Source organism: Vulpes lagopus, chromosome 18 (assembly GCF_018345385.1).
Source record: "Vulpes lagopus strain Blue_001 chromosome 18, ASM1834538v1, whole genome shotgun sequence".
Taxonomy (NCBI): Eukaryota; Metazoa; Chordata; class Mammalia; order Carnivora; family Canidae; genus Vulpes; species Vulpes lagopus.
Genome location: NC_054841.1, coordinates 15588533 through 15603642, shown reverse-complemented (window position 1 = coordinate 15603642; position 15110 = coordinate 15588533). Strand labels below are relative to the sequence as shown.

At 58.6% G+C, this 15110-nt stretch overlaps 2 protein-coding genes across 3 annotated transcripts in view; one reads left to right on the top strand and one right to left on the bottom strand.

The window, feature by feature from the left end:
* Positions 1 to 2629: 2629 nt before the first annotated feature.
* KCNK15 (potassium two pore domain channel subfamily K member 15) lies at positions 2630 to 7831 on the top strand. Its single transcript, XM_041733203.1, has 2 exons — positions 2630 to 2925; positions 6819 to 7831. The coding sequence occupies exons 1-2, from the start codon at positions 2643 to 2645 to the stop codon at positions 7529 to 7531; spliced, it is 996 nt and encodes a 331-aa protein (XP_041589137.1). The 5' UTR covers positions 2630 to 2642; the 3' UTR covers positions 7532 to 7831.
* Positions 7832 to 8620: 789 nt separating this feature from the next.
* RIMS4 (regulating synaptic membrane exocytosis 4) overlaps positions 8621 to 15110 on the bottom strand; it is a 63213-nt gene continuing 56723 nt past the window's right edge. For both annotated transcript variants that reach the window (XM_041733296.1, XM_041733297.1), the window contains exon 6: positions 8621 to 13148. In XM_041733296.1, coding sequence (XP_041589230.1) covers positions 12930 to 13148 — 219 coding nt within the window. In that variant the 3' untranslated portion in view covers positions 8621 to 12929. The remainder of the gene's footprint in view (positions 13149 to 15110) is intronic.

Here is a 15110-nt window from a genome sequence, read left to right as displayed (position 1 = left end):
AACACAAGTGTGCATCTCCCACTCCCGTAGGATGGAGGGCTACACAGGTGGCACTGGCCTGAAACTGAGGTGTCGGTGGGACTGCATTCCCTTCTGGAGGCTCTAGGGAGGCATCGCCTTGCCTTTTCCAGATTCTAGAAGTCACCTGCTCTCCTTGGCTTGTGGCCCCTTTGTCTCCATCTTCAAAGCCAGCAATGTCGGGCCAAATCCTTCTCATTATCTCTTTGGTTGTCCCTCTTCTGCCTCGGTGTCCACATATAAGGACCCTTGTGATGCCCCCTGGCCCACCCAGATAGTTCAGGATAACTTCCTGTCACCAGGTCAGCTGATTAGCAACCTCCACTCCACCTGCAACCCTCATCTCTGCTGTGCATCCTAACCTATTTATAGGTTCCAGGGAAAGAACGTGGGCATCTTTGCAGGGGTGGTGCACAGCACCTTATGAAACAAGAACTTTGCTAACCCTGTTTTACCAGGGGATGAGGGGGAACTGAGACATCCCAAGTTTGTACGGCGGTAAGCAGCAGAGGTGGGATATGAACCCAGGCAGTCATGGTGCAGAGTCCCTGCTCTCAACTTCTCCAGGCTGCTGCTGGTCATCTGTCCACAGTCACCGGGTGTGTGCTGTGCCAGATCTGGGTGCTGGGGACAGAGAGGTGACCAGGGGAGGCTCCCTGTCCTCAGGAGGAACACAGGTATGGGATGTGAGGATCACAATGCAGTGGGATGAAGGCAAGATGGCAGGAGCTCAGAGGCCTCTGGCAGCACAGAGGACGGCCACCTGCGGAGGGGCCAGGGAAGGACGCATCCAATAAACTGGGAGCTAAAGGATGTAGCCATGCCTACAGCGTAAGGAGACTGTCATGATAAAATGCATTGATACTTGCAAAGTGCTTCATCCTGGCAGGCATTCAGTAAATGTGGGCTGGTGAGTGTGATGGGAAGGGGACTGTTTTAAGCAAAGCAATTTTGTGCAAGGAGCTGATAGTTCAGTGTGGCTGAAGCAAAGCAAAACAAAACAAAATCACAAAGGGACTGTAGGGGGAGAGGCTGGAGTAGGGATTGGGGGAGAGGGGACGCGTGCCAAGGCTGCAGCAGAGTCCAGGCCACGTAGATGCTCTGGACACCTGCAGGAGAGGCTGCCCGGGGCTTGCCCAGAATCCCCACAAAGACCCACCCTGGACTCTGAAATGAGTCTCACCTCAGTGCAGGGCAGCAGGAGTGGATTCCTTGGGGAGTGAGGTCGATGGAAGGCTTCCCAAGCACCCAGCTGTTCAGGCCAAAGACCCAGGCATCATCTCGAGTCCCCCTTTGATCCTCCAGATCGGGCCCATCAGCAGGGGCTCCTGCTCCATGCATCAGGGTAACACCAGCTGGGGTAACGGACTGCCCCCATAGCCTCGGGGCTCCACACAACAGGAGCTCAGAATCGGTGCTCCTGGTCATTCGGGCACCCGGGCTCCTTCCACCTGTGGCTGTGCCCTCTCCTAAAGACTCCACCTCTCTGCATTCAGTCTGCAAGTGGGGGAGAGAGAGGTAGAGCATGGCACGGGGAGGGCCAGGCCTGGAAGTTGACATAGGTCACTTGTGCCCACATGCTGTTGGCAACAGTTGAAAGTGCAAGGGAGGCTGGGACATGTGGCTGGGCGTGTGTGCCCAGCTCCAGCTCCCCACCCCATCTCAGATCCATGGGCTTCTCCGCACCTCCGTCCCTGCCACCCACCACCACCACCATGCACGTGGACGACGAGGGTCTCCTACATAGCCTCACTCTTAGCCACTACCCCTTTCCCACAGGACAGCCAGGATGCTCTCAAAAAAAAAAAAAAAAAAAAAAAAAGTCAATCTGATCACTGGCATGTGTTTTCTGGATACAGCCTTTCTGGTCTAAGGGACTATAAGACCCTGTGTGAAGTTGCCACCCTACTGTCCTTCTGCTCCCTGCTGCTCCAGCCCCAGCAGGCCAATTCCCCAGCCACGCTGGTTCTCTGCTATGGGACTTGCACCTGCTGCCTGGACCCTCCCTCCCAGTCACTCTCAGGGAGACCTTTCCCACCACCTCCGCCAGCGTGCCCCCCAGGAACGGTTTCCCTTCTGTCTCCCACCTGTCTCCCACCGTGTGTCTGTTAGACAACCCTCCTTCCTAGGATACCAGCTCTGCGGACCCCAAGAAGCTTGTTTGCCCCAGTCGGTGCTCAGTAAAGTTTTGTTGGATGATTGAACAAATGAATGACTGGCCCAAGGTCCCAGCAGCACCATAGTGGTGGGGACCGGACACCTGCAGACCCGGGCTTCGGGCGCTCGCCCCAACTGTCACTGCGGGCAGACACCTGCGCCCGAGCAGGTGTTGGGAGGGGACTGCGGGGGGCAGGAGGAGCCCGCTGGGCGCTCCGCGCACCCCGCTCCCCGAGGCCCCGCCTCCACCCCCCACCCCCGCGCCCGGCCGTCCGCAGCCCGCAGCCCGCTCCGGCCGCGCGCGCGGGGCGCGGGGCGCGGGGCGCGGGGCGCGGGGCGCGGGGCGCGGGGCGCGGGGCGCGGGGCGGGGCGCGGGGCGCGGGGCGCGGGGCGCGGGGCGGGGCGCGGGGCGCGGGGCGGCCGTCGGGGCGCACGGCCGGGCCGGGGCGCGGGCCCGCGGCGCCGCCATGAGGAAGCAGAGCGTGCGCACGGCCGCGCTCGTCCTGTGCATCCTGTCCTACCTGCTGGTGGGCGCCGCCGTCTTCGACGCGCTCGAGTCCGAGGCGGAGCGCGGCCGGCAGCGGCTGCTGGCCCAGAAGCGCGGCGAGCTCCGGAGGAAGTACGGCTTCTCGGCCGAGGACGACCGCGAGCTGGAGCGCCTGGCGCGGCAGGCCGAGCCGCACCGCGCCGGCCGCCAGTGGAAGTTCGCCGGCTCCTTCTACTTCGCCATCACCGTCATCACCACCATCGGTGAGCGGCCCCGCGCGGCCCGCGACGCCCCCTGCCCTGCCCCGGCCCGGCCCGGCTGGGGGCTTTGGGCCGGTGCTCGGCGGAGGCGCACGCGGGCGGGCCGGGAGGAGGCAGGGGCCCAGGCCGGCGCGCAGGTGGCACGCGGGGTGCCGCGGCCACCTCGGGGGGGACCGTGGAGCGGGCGGCGCGCAGTGGCCGCAGGTGGAGGCTTCCCGGCCCGGCCGCCCCGCCCTCGCCGCGTGACCTCAGGCGAGCTGCTTAACCTCCTGAGCCTCACCTTTCCCCTCTGTAAAATGGAGCTTGCGCATAGGCCTGGTCTCAGGGCTGCGCTAAGATCATCATTGCCAAGGGGCTAACGGCTGCAGAAAGTTTTAGCGCAGGGTCTGACACATAGAAAGCGCTGAAAAGGAGAGATGGAGTTTTGTATTATAATTATGCTGCTACTCCATGAGAACGGGATCCAGTCTGTCTTAGTCACTGCAGTGTACCCAGCCTAGCGCATAGTAGACACTCAATAAATATTTGTGGAAGGGATGACTGATTATCACAAGCTTTGGACCTCACCCTCGGGGATCCAGAGCAGTTTCTCTGCAGCATCTGGACCGTCAGCCGTTGCCATGGCTACCGTCTGGCTGGTACCTGCTGAGCTGAAGCCTGGGGAAGCAGGAATGGAGAGGAGCAGGCTCTGCAGGGCTCCAGGCCGGGTGTCAGCTGCTTCCCGGGTCCCAGCTGTGGATGTCTAGGCACACACACCACACCCCCCCCACCCCGCGCCCTGCCCCAGGGCTTGGATCACCACTCTGAGCATTGGAGAAAGTTTTTTTCATAATGCCCCCAGCAAATGAGCGTGAGATGTGGGTTAAGAACCTGGCAATTACATAGCCCAGACTTCTGTTCTCATCTCTGTCACCTCCTGTCTTCTCTGGCAATTGGATGTACCTCTCTGAGTCCTAGTTTTCTCGACTGCAAATGCAGTTCTTGCTACCTCCCTGGGTGGTTGCCAGGTTTAAATGAGGTCAAGTGTGTAAAATGCTTGGCACGGTGCCTGAGGCTAATTAGGCACTATTAATTAGTAATAATAACAATTCATTGTTTGCCAGCTGTGGGCCCAGCTCCCATTTAGCCCTTTATGCCTCCTGTCAACATGGGCACCTCTGCTTCCCTACCTGGGCTCATGCTTCACTCCCTGTTGCCATGCCAGCGGGTGGGACCCCATCCACCTCTTTTCTGCCCACCCCCACACTATCCGGAGGCCTTTGATCTTCTCTGCTGGCAGCTCCTCTCTGGCATTTGGGAGCCTGGGGAAAGGGACTCAGTGGAAACAACCGGAGTATTGCCTTTTCTGGCCACCTGGGGGCGCCAGCTCGTGGCGTGTGATCGGGCTGCATAAACCAGCCTTGCAGAGAGCTGGTCGCCAGAACTCAGGAGCTAGAGTTCTGTGTGGATGAGAGAGGCCCTGAGCAGCTGTGGAGGAGAGTGGTTAATGGCTCAGGCCCTGGGATCTTGGGGCAGCTCCTCGCTCTGAGCCTTGGTTCCTCCTCTGCAAAATGGGGATCATAATATCATCTCCTACAGTTATTGGGGGGGGGCGGGTTACAATAATCTCTGTAGAGTACCTAGCATGCTTAGTTATTACCATCATTCGCTTCACTCTGTCAAAGCCTGACATAGCCCCAAACAGCTGGAAACAGCACTGCCCCGGCACCTGACTGCCAAAGAGGCTCTTCTGTCTCACACTCAGCACTCCCTTCGGTTAGATTTGATTACTGATGAGGAGGAGGAGAATTAATTATTAAACTTTCATTGAACCCTCAGTCTGTGTCCAGCTCTGTTCAGGACGCTGGTGACTAGGGACACAGGGAAGTGATTGGCATGGTCTCTGGCCTCAGGGACCTCACAGTCTAGTGGTGGATGGAGCTCCCCCAATAACAGATGGAGACAAACTGACATGAGGAGGCATGGGTCTTTAAAACATGTACTGTGTTGATATTTTGAATAAATTATACATGCACACAGCACACACTCCACGGGCTACAGAAGAGGGGAGAATGAAAAGGGAGTCTCCCTCTCACCCGGTCCCTCAACCCATAAATTCCTTTCCCTGGATTAAATATAGTCATCAGTTTTTTGTGCATCCTTCCGGATATATTCTCTGCCCATGTATTCCTTTAAAACACTTCCATTATATAGACATTAGGTTGTACCCACTGTTTTTTGTCTCTCGCTTTTTTTCACCTGATATTTTTTGGTGATTTAAAAAAAAATCCCTAAAAAGCTGTGTCACCTTGGGGTGCCTGGATGGCTCAGTCAATTAAGTGTTGGACTCTTGATCTCAGCTCAGATCTTGATCTCAGGGTCATGAGTTTGAACCCTGTGTTCCAGCCTACTTAAAAAAAAAAAAAAAAGAAAAAAAAAAGCTGTGTCATCTTTTCCGTGGCTGTAGAATGGGGGTTCTCGACCTTGGCACTATTGACGTATTGGACTGGGTAACTCTGTTGCAGGGCTGGCCTGTGCATCATGGGATGTTTAGCAGCGTCCTTGGTCTCTCTGCCCCCTAGAAGGCAATAGCACACAGCCACCACCTCCCAGTTGTGACAACCAGAAGTGTCTCTAGCCATTGGCAAATGTCCCCCTGGAGGACAAAATTACCCCTGGTTGGAGCCACTGCTATTGAGGGCTCTGTCATTCGGTGGGCACCATGATTTATTGCACCAGACCCTTCTTGATGGACTCTTGGGTTGTTTTCACCATAAGCAGCGATGCTTCAGTGACGACCCACATGCCTACCACACTTTGCACACATGTGTGTCTTGGAGGACTAACTTGCTAACTGTGGAACTGCACGACCCAAGGGTTTGTACATTTACACTTTGGCAGATGGTGCCCATTTGCTAGAGGAGGCGTATTCTCTTGGGCAAAGGCTCACCTGACTTTCCTGGGTTATGGACTCCTTTGAGAAAGCCATGAAAGTCTTCACTGCTCTCGCCAGGAATGCTCATTCCCTGCTGATGGCACAGTGGTCCAGGATTCAAGGAAGCCCACTCCTGTGTAGGTCCCCTGTGACAGTGAAGAATTGCTACACCAGACTGAAGAAATGCTTAGTGAGGGATGTGGGAAGAAGTGGGCTAGGGGGAGTGGGGAAAAGGGATCCAGGGGAGGGAAGAATCATGAGAAGAGGCATGTGGAGGTGGGGTGTGCTGGTTGGGGAAGCAACACGGGGTGAGGCTGGACAGGTTGGGGGGTGGGAGTCAGACGCCTCGTGAGAACTGGTGGGTGCTTTACCCTGTGGGTACTGGGGCATCATGGAAGATTTTGCTTTTTAAATCAGGGCATCATTTACACACAGTGAAACGCACCATTTTCCAGTGTAGCAGCCTTCTGCAGAGTTTTGACAAATGAGGGCCTGTCAGGCAACTGCAGCCACCACCAAGGCCTAGTAGGCTTCCATCACCCCCGAATTTGCCTTGCCTCTTTCTGGTTAACCCCTCCTCCATCCACAAGGACTGGCAACCACAGATCTGCCCTCTGTCCCCACAGTTTTGCCAGAATGTTTCCAGAATGTCATTTCAACCGAACGGTGCAGTATGTAGTCTTTTGAGCTTGGCTGAGGCAGCTGAGATCCACCCTTTGCTGGGCAGGTAACCCTCTTGGTGCCTTTCTGTTCCTGAACAGATGCACTGGGTGGATGTTCCGCAGGTTCTTTGCCGCCCCCCCCCCCCCACCGAGGGAGGGACGGTGGGTTGTTGACAGTTTGGGGCGATTAGGGATAGCGCGCGAGGTCCCGAGGCGGGGAGTGACCTAGTTCGGAGCAGCAGCTTCGGGGAGGCTGCGCCGGGGATGGAGCGGGGCAGGGCGGCCGCGGCGGGCGCTCACCGCTCCCCTTCTCCCTCCAGGGTACGGCCACGCCGCGCCGGGCACGGACTCGGGCAAGGTCTTCTGCATGTTCTATGCGCTCCTGGGCATCCCCCTGACGCTGGTCACCTTCCAGAGCCTGGGCGAGCGCCTGAACGCGCTGGTGCGGCGCCTCCTGCTGGCGGCCAAGCGCTGCCTGGGCCTGCGGCGGCCGCGCGTGTCCCCCGAGAACATGGTGGTGGCCGGGCTGCTGGGGTGCGCCGCCACCCTGGCCCTCGGGGCCGCCGCCTTCGCGCACTTCGAGGGCTGGACCTTCTTCCACGCCTACTACTACTGCTTCATCACCCTCACCACCATCGGCTTCGGCGACTTCGTGGCGCTGCAGAGCGACGAGGCGCTGCAGAGGAAGCCGCCCTACGTGGCCTTCAGCTTCCTCTACATCCTCCTGGGGCTCACGGTCATCGGCGCCTTCCTCAACCTCGTGGTCCTGCGCTTCCTGGCGGCCAGCGCCGAGGCGCCCGAGCGCGCCGCCCGCCGCCCCGGCCCGCCCCGCGCGGGGGCGCCCGAGAGCCGCGGCCGCTCCCCGCCCCGCCGCCCCCGGGCCCGCGCCCGCGGCTCCGCCTCGGTCTCCTCCCGCGCGCAGCGGCCGCAGCCGGGGGCCCGCGACAACCTGGGCTTCTCGCCTCCCTCGAGCCCCGGGGCCGTGGACGGCGGCGCGGCGGGCAGGCCCCCGGCCCGGCGGAAGTCCATCTGACGGGCGGCCCGGCCCTGGCCGCGGCCCCGGGGTCACCGGTCAGCACCCCCCCCCCGGGACTTGGGCGGGGTGAGCGGGGTGGCCAGCCCCCCCCTCTCCAAAATCAGAGTAAAGCCCCAGCGTAAGCCCAGACTCTCCGACCCCGGAGGTGCGAATCCCTGGTGGTCCCCGTGTTGTGAGAAGAGGCAGGTTCTCCGAGGTGCGGGGAAACGGGCGGCTTTCGACGGGGCCCCGGGCAGGTGAGGCCAGACGCGGCCCCTGGCAGGTGAGGCCAGACGCGGCCCCGGGCAGGTGAGGCCAGACGCGGGCCCCGGGCAGGTGAGGCCAGACGCGAGCCCCGGAGCAGGTGAGGCCAGACGCTGGCCCCGGGCAGGTGAGGCCAGACGCTGGCCCCGGGCAGGTGAGGCCAGACGCGGCCCCGGGCAGGTGAGGCCAGACGCTGGCCCCGGGCAGGTGAGGCCAGACGCGAGCCCCTAGCAGGTGAGGCCAGACGCGAGCCCCTAGCAGGTGAGGCCAGACGCGGGCCCCGGAGCAGGCGAGGCCAGCCGCTCACCCCAGGAGGAGCCTGAGAGGCGTCGGGCCTCAGGGAAGCATGTCCCAGTGCGGAGGGGTGGGCAGATCTGCACTGCTTAAAGCCTGTCTCTGGCCCACGCGTGAATGAAGCACGCAGCCTCCTCCTCTGGGCCCCGTCCCCCACAGTCTGATACTCTGTCCTTGGCCAGTGCCGCCTCAGGATGAGAGCGGGCCTTGCTGACACCCGCATCCCTGGGGCACCGGACGCAGCAGCATGCCCTGGGAGGGGCCCTCGTCTGGCGGCAACTGCGAGATCCGGGTCCTGCCAACTGCCCACCATGTGACCTTGGGGACTGTCATCCCCGACCTGGGCTTCGGTTTCCACGGCTGTAATAGGGCTGCGGTTCACCTGGAATCCGGCTCCCCACCCCCTGCATCTCTGGAAGGGTCACGTGCCCCGCCCCCTACGATGCCCATGGTGGCCACGCTGGCTTCCTGTAGCACTCTGCTCCTCCAAACACCAACTCCCCTTGGCTTCCCGGACAGAACTCTCCATACAAAGCAGAGCCAGCCAGGTTAGAAAAGCCAAAAACTTTTAATTTTCAACATGAGCTACATGGTCATGAACACAATGCAACATGGCCCACTCCAACCCAGGCCTCCCCCCGCCCCAGGGAAACCCTCCCTCCCCAAGGTCCCGAGCAGCTCCTGCTCCCGGAGAGGGAGTGAGGGAAAAAAATGGGTGGATGGAAAGGCCCCCAGCCCATGGACCCGGGGTCTGGCCTCCCTGCTGCTCGTTCAGGAGGCAGCCAGGGAGTGAAGGGGTTCCAGATGTCAAGCCTGAGGCCCCGGGTTCGAGTCTCCACTTCGCCCTCACAGAAGCTAGGAGTACAATGGACACGGTCCGCCTCCCCCCACAGGGTTGGTGAGTCAGATGAGCTCATGGACATGGCGGCTTTCCATCCACTCTTAGGTGCTGCTGTACAGACAAGGGGCCCTCCCAGAGAGCCAAGGGAATCATTACAGGGGAATGTGGGGGGGCTTGCTCCCCTGGGCCTGGCACAGTGCTGCTGCTCAATAAATAAATGCAGGTGGCCTTGCCTGACGCAACAGCTGTGCTCCAAGGTGGGGGTGGGGGGGCTCGGCGCCGCCTCTGGACACAGGTGCCCAGGAGCTCCTGGTTTAAGGAACTGGATGGTGAATCAGCTTGTAAAGTGTGTAACCACCCCTTAAACTACCTGCCTCACCTCCTCACATCACTCTGAACTGCTGCAGAACTGAGCTCTAGTCCCGGCTCCACCATGAACCCACAGTGGGACCTTTGAAGGTACCTTCCCCCCCAGGGCCTCAGCTCCCTCCTCTTTACAGTCGAGCTCCTAATACTGATCCCCTCTACTGCCAGGGGCTCTACTGAGGTTGTACGTGACAGTGACGTAAAAGCACTATAGGAAGGCCAGATCTTGTTACAGCTAAAGATCTTGTGAGGCTTTCCCTAAGAGGAGCTGTGCCACGGCCACCTCATTCCCACACAGCCCTAGACGGGAAGGGGTGCTTCTCATCTCCCTCACGTTGGTCCTACGGGGTTATGACCCCCTCAGTGGGAGCCCCTACCTGGACACTGGGACCTGAACCAAACCCTGTGCACCCTCAGTCAGCTGGGCCAGGCCTTAAGAGAGCAAAGTCTCTCTGGCAATTCTCTCCCCCAGACCTGGGCCCGCAGAGATGGAATCACACAGGCTGGGGGCCCCACAGCTTAAAGACCACAAGTACCTATCATGGCAGGTGTGCCCGGGGAAGTGGCTTCCTGTCCCAGGGAGGAGGGAAGCAGGACAGAGCCCCTGTCTTGTCTGTGGCAACTCTGCTGAAGGGTCTTGGGCAAGTCACTTCCTGACTCTGGGCTTTAACTGCCTCACCTCTCAGATGGGCTACAATTTGCCCTGCCCATCTTTTCTGGGCCACTGGAAATCTCTACAGAGAGAAGGGGGGAGGAAGTGTCGTGGGAAATGCAGCCCCACTGGTCCTGCTCTGGCTCAGCCTCAGGTGGGGGGAGGCCCAGGCTGGGGGTGCCACTGAACTCACAGGCGACCCCAGAGGCAGGCCTCGGTCCTCATCTATAAAATGGACTTCGTGAATGGTCCCCGAGGCCCTCCCCCATGTGTACAGAAAGCAGATTGTGGCAAAGGGAAATGGAGGCTTCCTCCCACAGTAGCCTGTGACCTTTGGCCCAGTGATTGAAAAAAAAGAATCAGCCCCTAGTGACCCCAGCTCCTGGCTCCCAGCTCTCCACAATTCCACTTCTCAGCTACTCTCCAGATGGAGTACGAGCTGGCAAAAGATCAGACAGCAGTAGAGACAGGCTGGGTTTGAAGGTTCCCCAAAGCTAATGCTGAGAACTGCCACCCCCTCCCCCAAACCCCCATCTCTTGGTGAGGACAGACAGTGGTTCCCACACCAAATGGTCAGAGCCCCTTGGAAGCAGGGCACGTGCTCACAATGATGATACAAAGAAACAGGGCTCTAGCCCCCACCCCACCCCACCCGGAGGTGAACTGAGATTTCACAGAACAAACAAGAAAGTCATTGAGGGGGGCCCTCGGTGACCACCCCCAGGATGTTGTTATTGCTTTGGAGCGCGCTCTCTCTCTTTATAAAGGCTGTGCAGACCCCAGAGGGTAGGCTCGGGCGGGAGTGGGGGGCGCGGGGGCACCGGGGTCTCTCTCCCTCTGTGTGGGACAGCCAGGGTCTGCCCCCCGTCTTTGAAAAGCTACCCCTGGACCACCAGAGCAGGGACGGCTGGAGAGAGAAGGCGCTCTCCTGGCTCAAAATATTCCAAATGATGAGTAATAAACGAACAGCAGAGAAATCACACTGGTTAAAAAAAAAAACAAACAGGGGAGGGGCTGATTCTGGGCCTCAGATCTGAGGCCGTCCAGAGCCCTGCTGCCTCCTGCCCCAGCCTCGGGATTCCACCCAGCACAATCCCAGGAAGCTTGGGCATCTCCGTCTCCCCTTCCCAGTGCAGCATGGGAAGTTCCATGGAGGCGGTATAACATCCAGAACTTTAAAGGCTCCCCAGGGCTTAGACAGGCGGAGGGAGGAGAAGGGAGAGAAAGGGAGGGAGATGAAGAGAGAGGAAGGGGTCCCAGGTGGAAGAAATTGCCTGGTCGATAGCCCGCAGTGAGACCAAGGACCAGGCGGGGCTGAACACCACTGGGCATCCCCAGTGGAAGATGACGTCGTCCCGTGGAGCCCAGGCCTCTCCACCAAGGCCCACAACCCTCCGGGGTCCTTCACAAATAAAACCAGTACCAAAGATAATGCATCAGAACATCTGAGTATAAGGGGCAGCTCCAGCTACAACCCTGGGGTAGGGGGTGTTGGGGAGGGAAGAGGAAGGGCTGGCCTCCCATGAACCAGGCTCCAGGCCCAGACCCAGACTAGTGAGGAGACAGCCGTCTCCTGGAATGTTCTGGTGCCTCCTCTCCACCCCCCGTCCTGGAACTCTGCAAGGACTATATGCAAGCTAAGAGCAGGCCCCAGGGCCTGGAACACTAACTCTACCCAGCTAAACTGGACTACGCCCTACACAGCAGGGACTGGGTAACGAGGGGTGGTGGGCTGCTGGGTGCCTCCCAGGGGAGGTGGCAGAAATGTGCTTCTATAAAGAGGGGCCAACCTGTGTCCTCCCAGCATGCAAAAGGGCTTCCAGAGGCCTCGGGGAGGGCCGGACCAGGAAGGCAGCTACCCAGGCCCACTTGAGAAGGAATCTCCTGATTCTTACACTCATGAGCCAAGGTAGTTGAGGCCGGGGCAGCGGGTTCTGCCCTTAGTACAGGATGGTTTGTTTAAAAAGACTAAAATAGGGAAGCTCTGTTGCCTCCCCAGACCCCTAGCCTGGAGGCAGAGGGGTAGACAAGAAGACCTTTGACCTCATCCAACGAGGAGGGCTTCTCCTATTTGGGAAACCCTTGCCTTGGCACCACCAGTCAGTCCCAATCCCAACTTTACTCAGGCTCCCTCTCCAGTCCGGCGTCCCCAAAATTCAGAGACGGTGAGTGCTCCAGACTTGGGGTTCTCGAAAGTCAGGGTCCCGCAGTTCTTCCACCAAAACACAGACGACCCAGTTCTTTCCAGTCCACTGTTTCCAAACTAGCTTGTTGCAGTCCCATGGAGCATGGCACCCTGGGGGGGTTCTGTGCCAGGCCCAGGGCACTGCCTCCTTTCCTTTGGTCCCTGCTGGACCCCCAAATTCCTAGAGCCACCGGAAGAGGGGCAGGCAGGAAGGGACAGACACGGACTCAGACACGCTGCGGCAAAGCTCCTTCCACAGGCAGGCGGAGGGAGGCCGAGCTCCTCTTCAAGCGGGAGGCTCTGGACCTCCCCGGAGCTGGCTCCGGATCCTTGCAGAGCTGCCCCATCGGCTCTGGGGCAGGAGTAGCTGCCTGAACCCGGTACCGCAGGAAAGACACTTGCTGGTAATTGGCACCATGGAGATGGCCGCTGGGTTCTGGACTTGGCTCCGGGCAGCGAGCTTCCGAGGAGGCAAAAAGGGGGAGCAGTCGGACAGTGTCTGGGACGGGAAGATGGTCTGCGCTGCCGCCTCAATCTTTTCCTTTCTCCGGATTGCAGCCACGTCCACCAGGTCGAGAACTGGCCAAGTCAAAAGTGCAGCCAATCCCGTTGGGAGAGGGAAGGTCTCAGGGGGTAGGAGGCAGAGAGGGGGTGAGGAGGGGCCCTGGGGGGGCAGGTTTCCCCATTCTGCTTCCCCGCTATGGGGGAGAACCCCATCCTCCTCTGTTCAATGTGCCCCTGGGCCTGGGGTCCCAGGTTGGGGCTGGGCATTCTCCAGGCCTTGTTGGGGAGCCCCCCCCACCCCATCCCGGCCCTAAGATCGCTCGCCACAGGGCCCCACGGTGCTCTCGAGGGACAACTGGGACGCCTGCCGGAGCAGGGGGCCCGCGGCGGGGTCCACCATGGAGGAGGTGGGGAAGAGCTTGTACCAGCCCACGGCTAGGGTGGTCAAGTCCAGCTCCTCCAGCAGCACTCGAGCCACACCCATGAACTGCTTCCGCTCCATCCGCCCGTAGTTTCCCCATACGATCACCTGGGGGGCAAGAGACGCTGCGGTTCAAATCCTGCCAGTGTTGCTCACAGGTCACCCCCGCACCTACTCCATCTCTGAGTCCCGTGGATGCTACTGCCTTAGAATGCCCCAGGCCTGACCGCACTTTCCTGGCTCTGGTGCCACCATAATCGCTCGCCTGGACCACTGGCTTCCTGCCTCCCAGCTAGCCCTCTCCATTCCACCCTCCACATCCTCCGTCTCTGAAGCCAAGCCTGGATGGCTGACCCTACATTGTGAGTCCCCTGCCTGGTCTGCCCCCCTCGAACCCCCACCTGGCCCCCTGCTTCCAGATCCTGGGAAACCCTCCACGTGAAACAAGTTTTAAAAGTGGCTGGTAGAGGTGCAGGTGCTAACTCCCTTCCTCTTCCCAACTGACTCCTCTACAGTGCCTTCCCTGCACTGTGGTCAGTACTCTCTCAGCATAGCCAGTTGGGTGATTCCAGTGGCTGCAGGACCCTCACGTGCTTACTCTTCTGTATCTCCAGTTCTAACTCTGTCTCCTTCATGAAGGTGGGCTGGCTCGATCATTCCGTAGACCCTGGTGGTTTTCATGCACAGCTTCTGGGGTCAGACACATGTAGTAGGTTCAAATCCCAGTCCTGGATGGGTGGTTTGGGCAAGTCATCTAACCTCATGGGGTCTCAGAGTTCTTGTTTCTAAAGGAAATTATCCCCAGTTTACCTCGTGCAGAAGGATCAGAGGGATGGATATAAAAGCTCACTGTAAACTCTCAGCTGCTCCTCAAGCATAGAGTAAGATGAAAACGGTGTGAGCCTATGCTACTGTGACGTGCTTTGTGGCGGGAACTAATCCAAAGCTACACTGGTTTCAAAGTCAATCTTCCCAACAACCCTACAAAATGCTCCCATTTTAGTTGTTCAAACCGAGTCTCGGAGAAATTAAATCATTTACCGAAGGGGGCTCACCTGACCAATCTTCAGTGCTCCTTGGGTAGCTGCTCAGAGGTCTACCTCTAATGCACGGATGGATTCATTTTAAACTGGGGTTATGAGCTGAACTGTATTTTCCCCAACTTGATGTTGAAGCCCTAGCACCCAGAATGTACCTGTATTTGGAGTCAGAGCCTAAGATTCAAATGAGACCATTAGGGTGACCCTAATCCAATCCAGCTGGAGTTTTAAGAGAAGGTTAGGACACATGGAGAGACACCAAGGATGCATGTGTGCACAGCAGAAAGACCATACGAGGACACACAGTGGGAAGGCGGCCGTTTGCAAGCCAAGGAGCAAAGTCTCAGAAGAAACTGAATACCCTGATCTTGGGCTTCCAGCCTCCACAACCGTGACAAATAAATTTCTGTTGTGCAAGCCACCCAATCTGTGGTACTTTGTTACGGCAGCCCTAGCAAACTAATACAACTGGTGATCAGATCTCGTGTCTGGTGCTGGTGAGTCTGTCCTGCTCTGACATTCAGAGAGCTCAGTTAGCAATGACCCCTTCCCTATTTCTGCTTCCCCACCCTCTCCACATCCTGGACAGACCATTCTCTGGAGCTTCCCCCAAAGATGCTCAGGCCAGAGGACAGAATGCATGACCTTCATCTAGTAGACGAGACCTGCCCCCTAGATGGTCGTCTGGTGGGTTACATTGTGTCTGCATGCCTCCAGGCTAGAAGACTTCCCAAACTTTTTTTGACAGGGATATACAGTAAGACACTTAGAGCGAGGCGCATACGTGGGATTCCCGATTAAGGCAAGTGCCTCTCACCAAATACGGCTTGCCTTACTAAGAATGATAAATGTTTTCTTTCCTATTCCATTTCATTAAACAAGCTAACAAACAAATTTGCTAAGAGGTGCTAACCTTATTTCACAGCTCACTAATGGGTCTTAACCCTCAGGTTGAAAAATCCTGCCCTGGACAGGCTCTGGGCTTCCAGGTTTGGCAAAAAGTCCCACTGTCTTGGCAACTTGTAACACT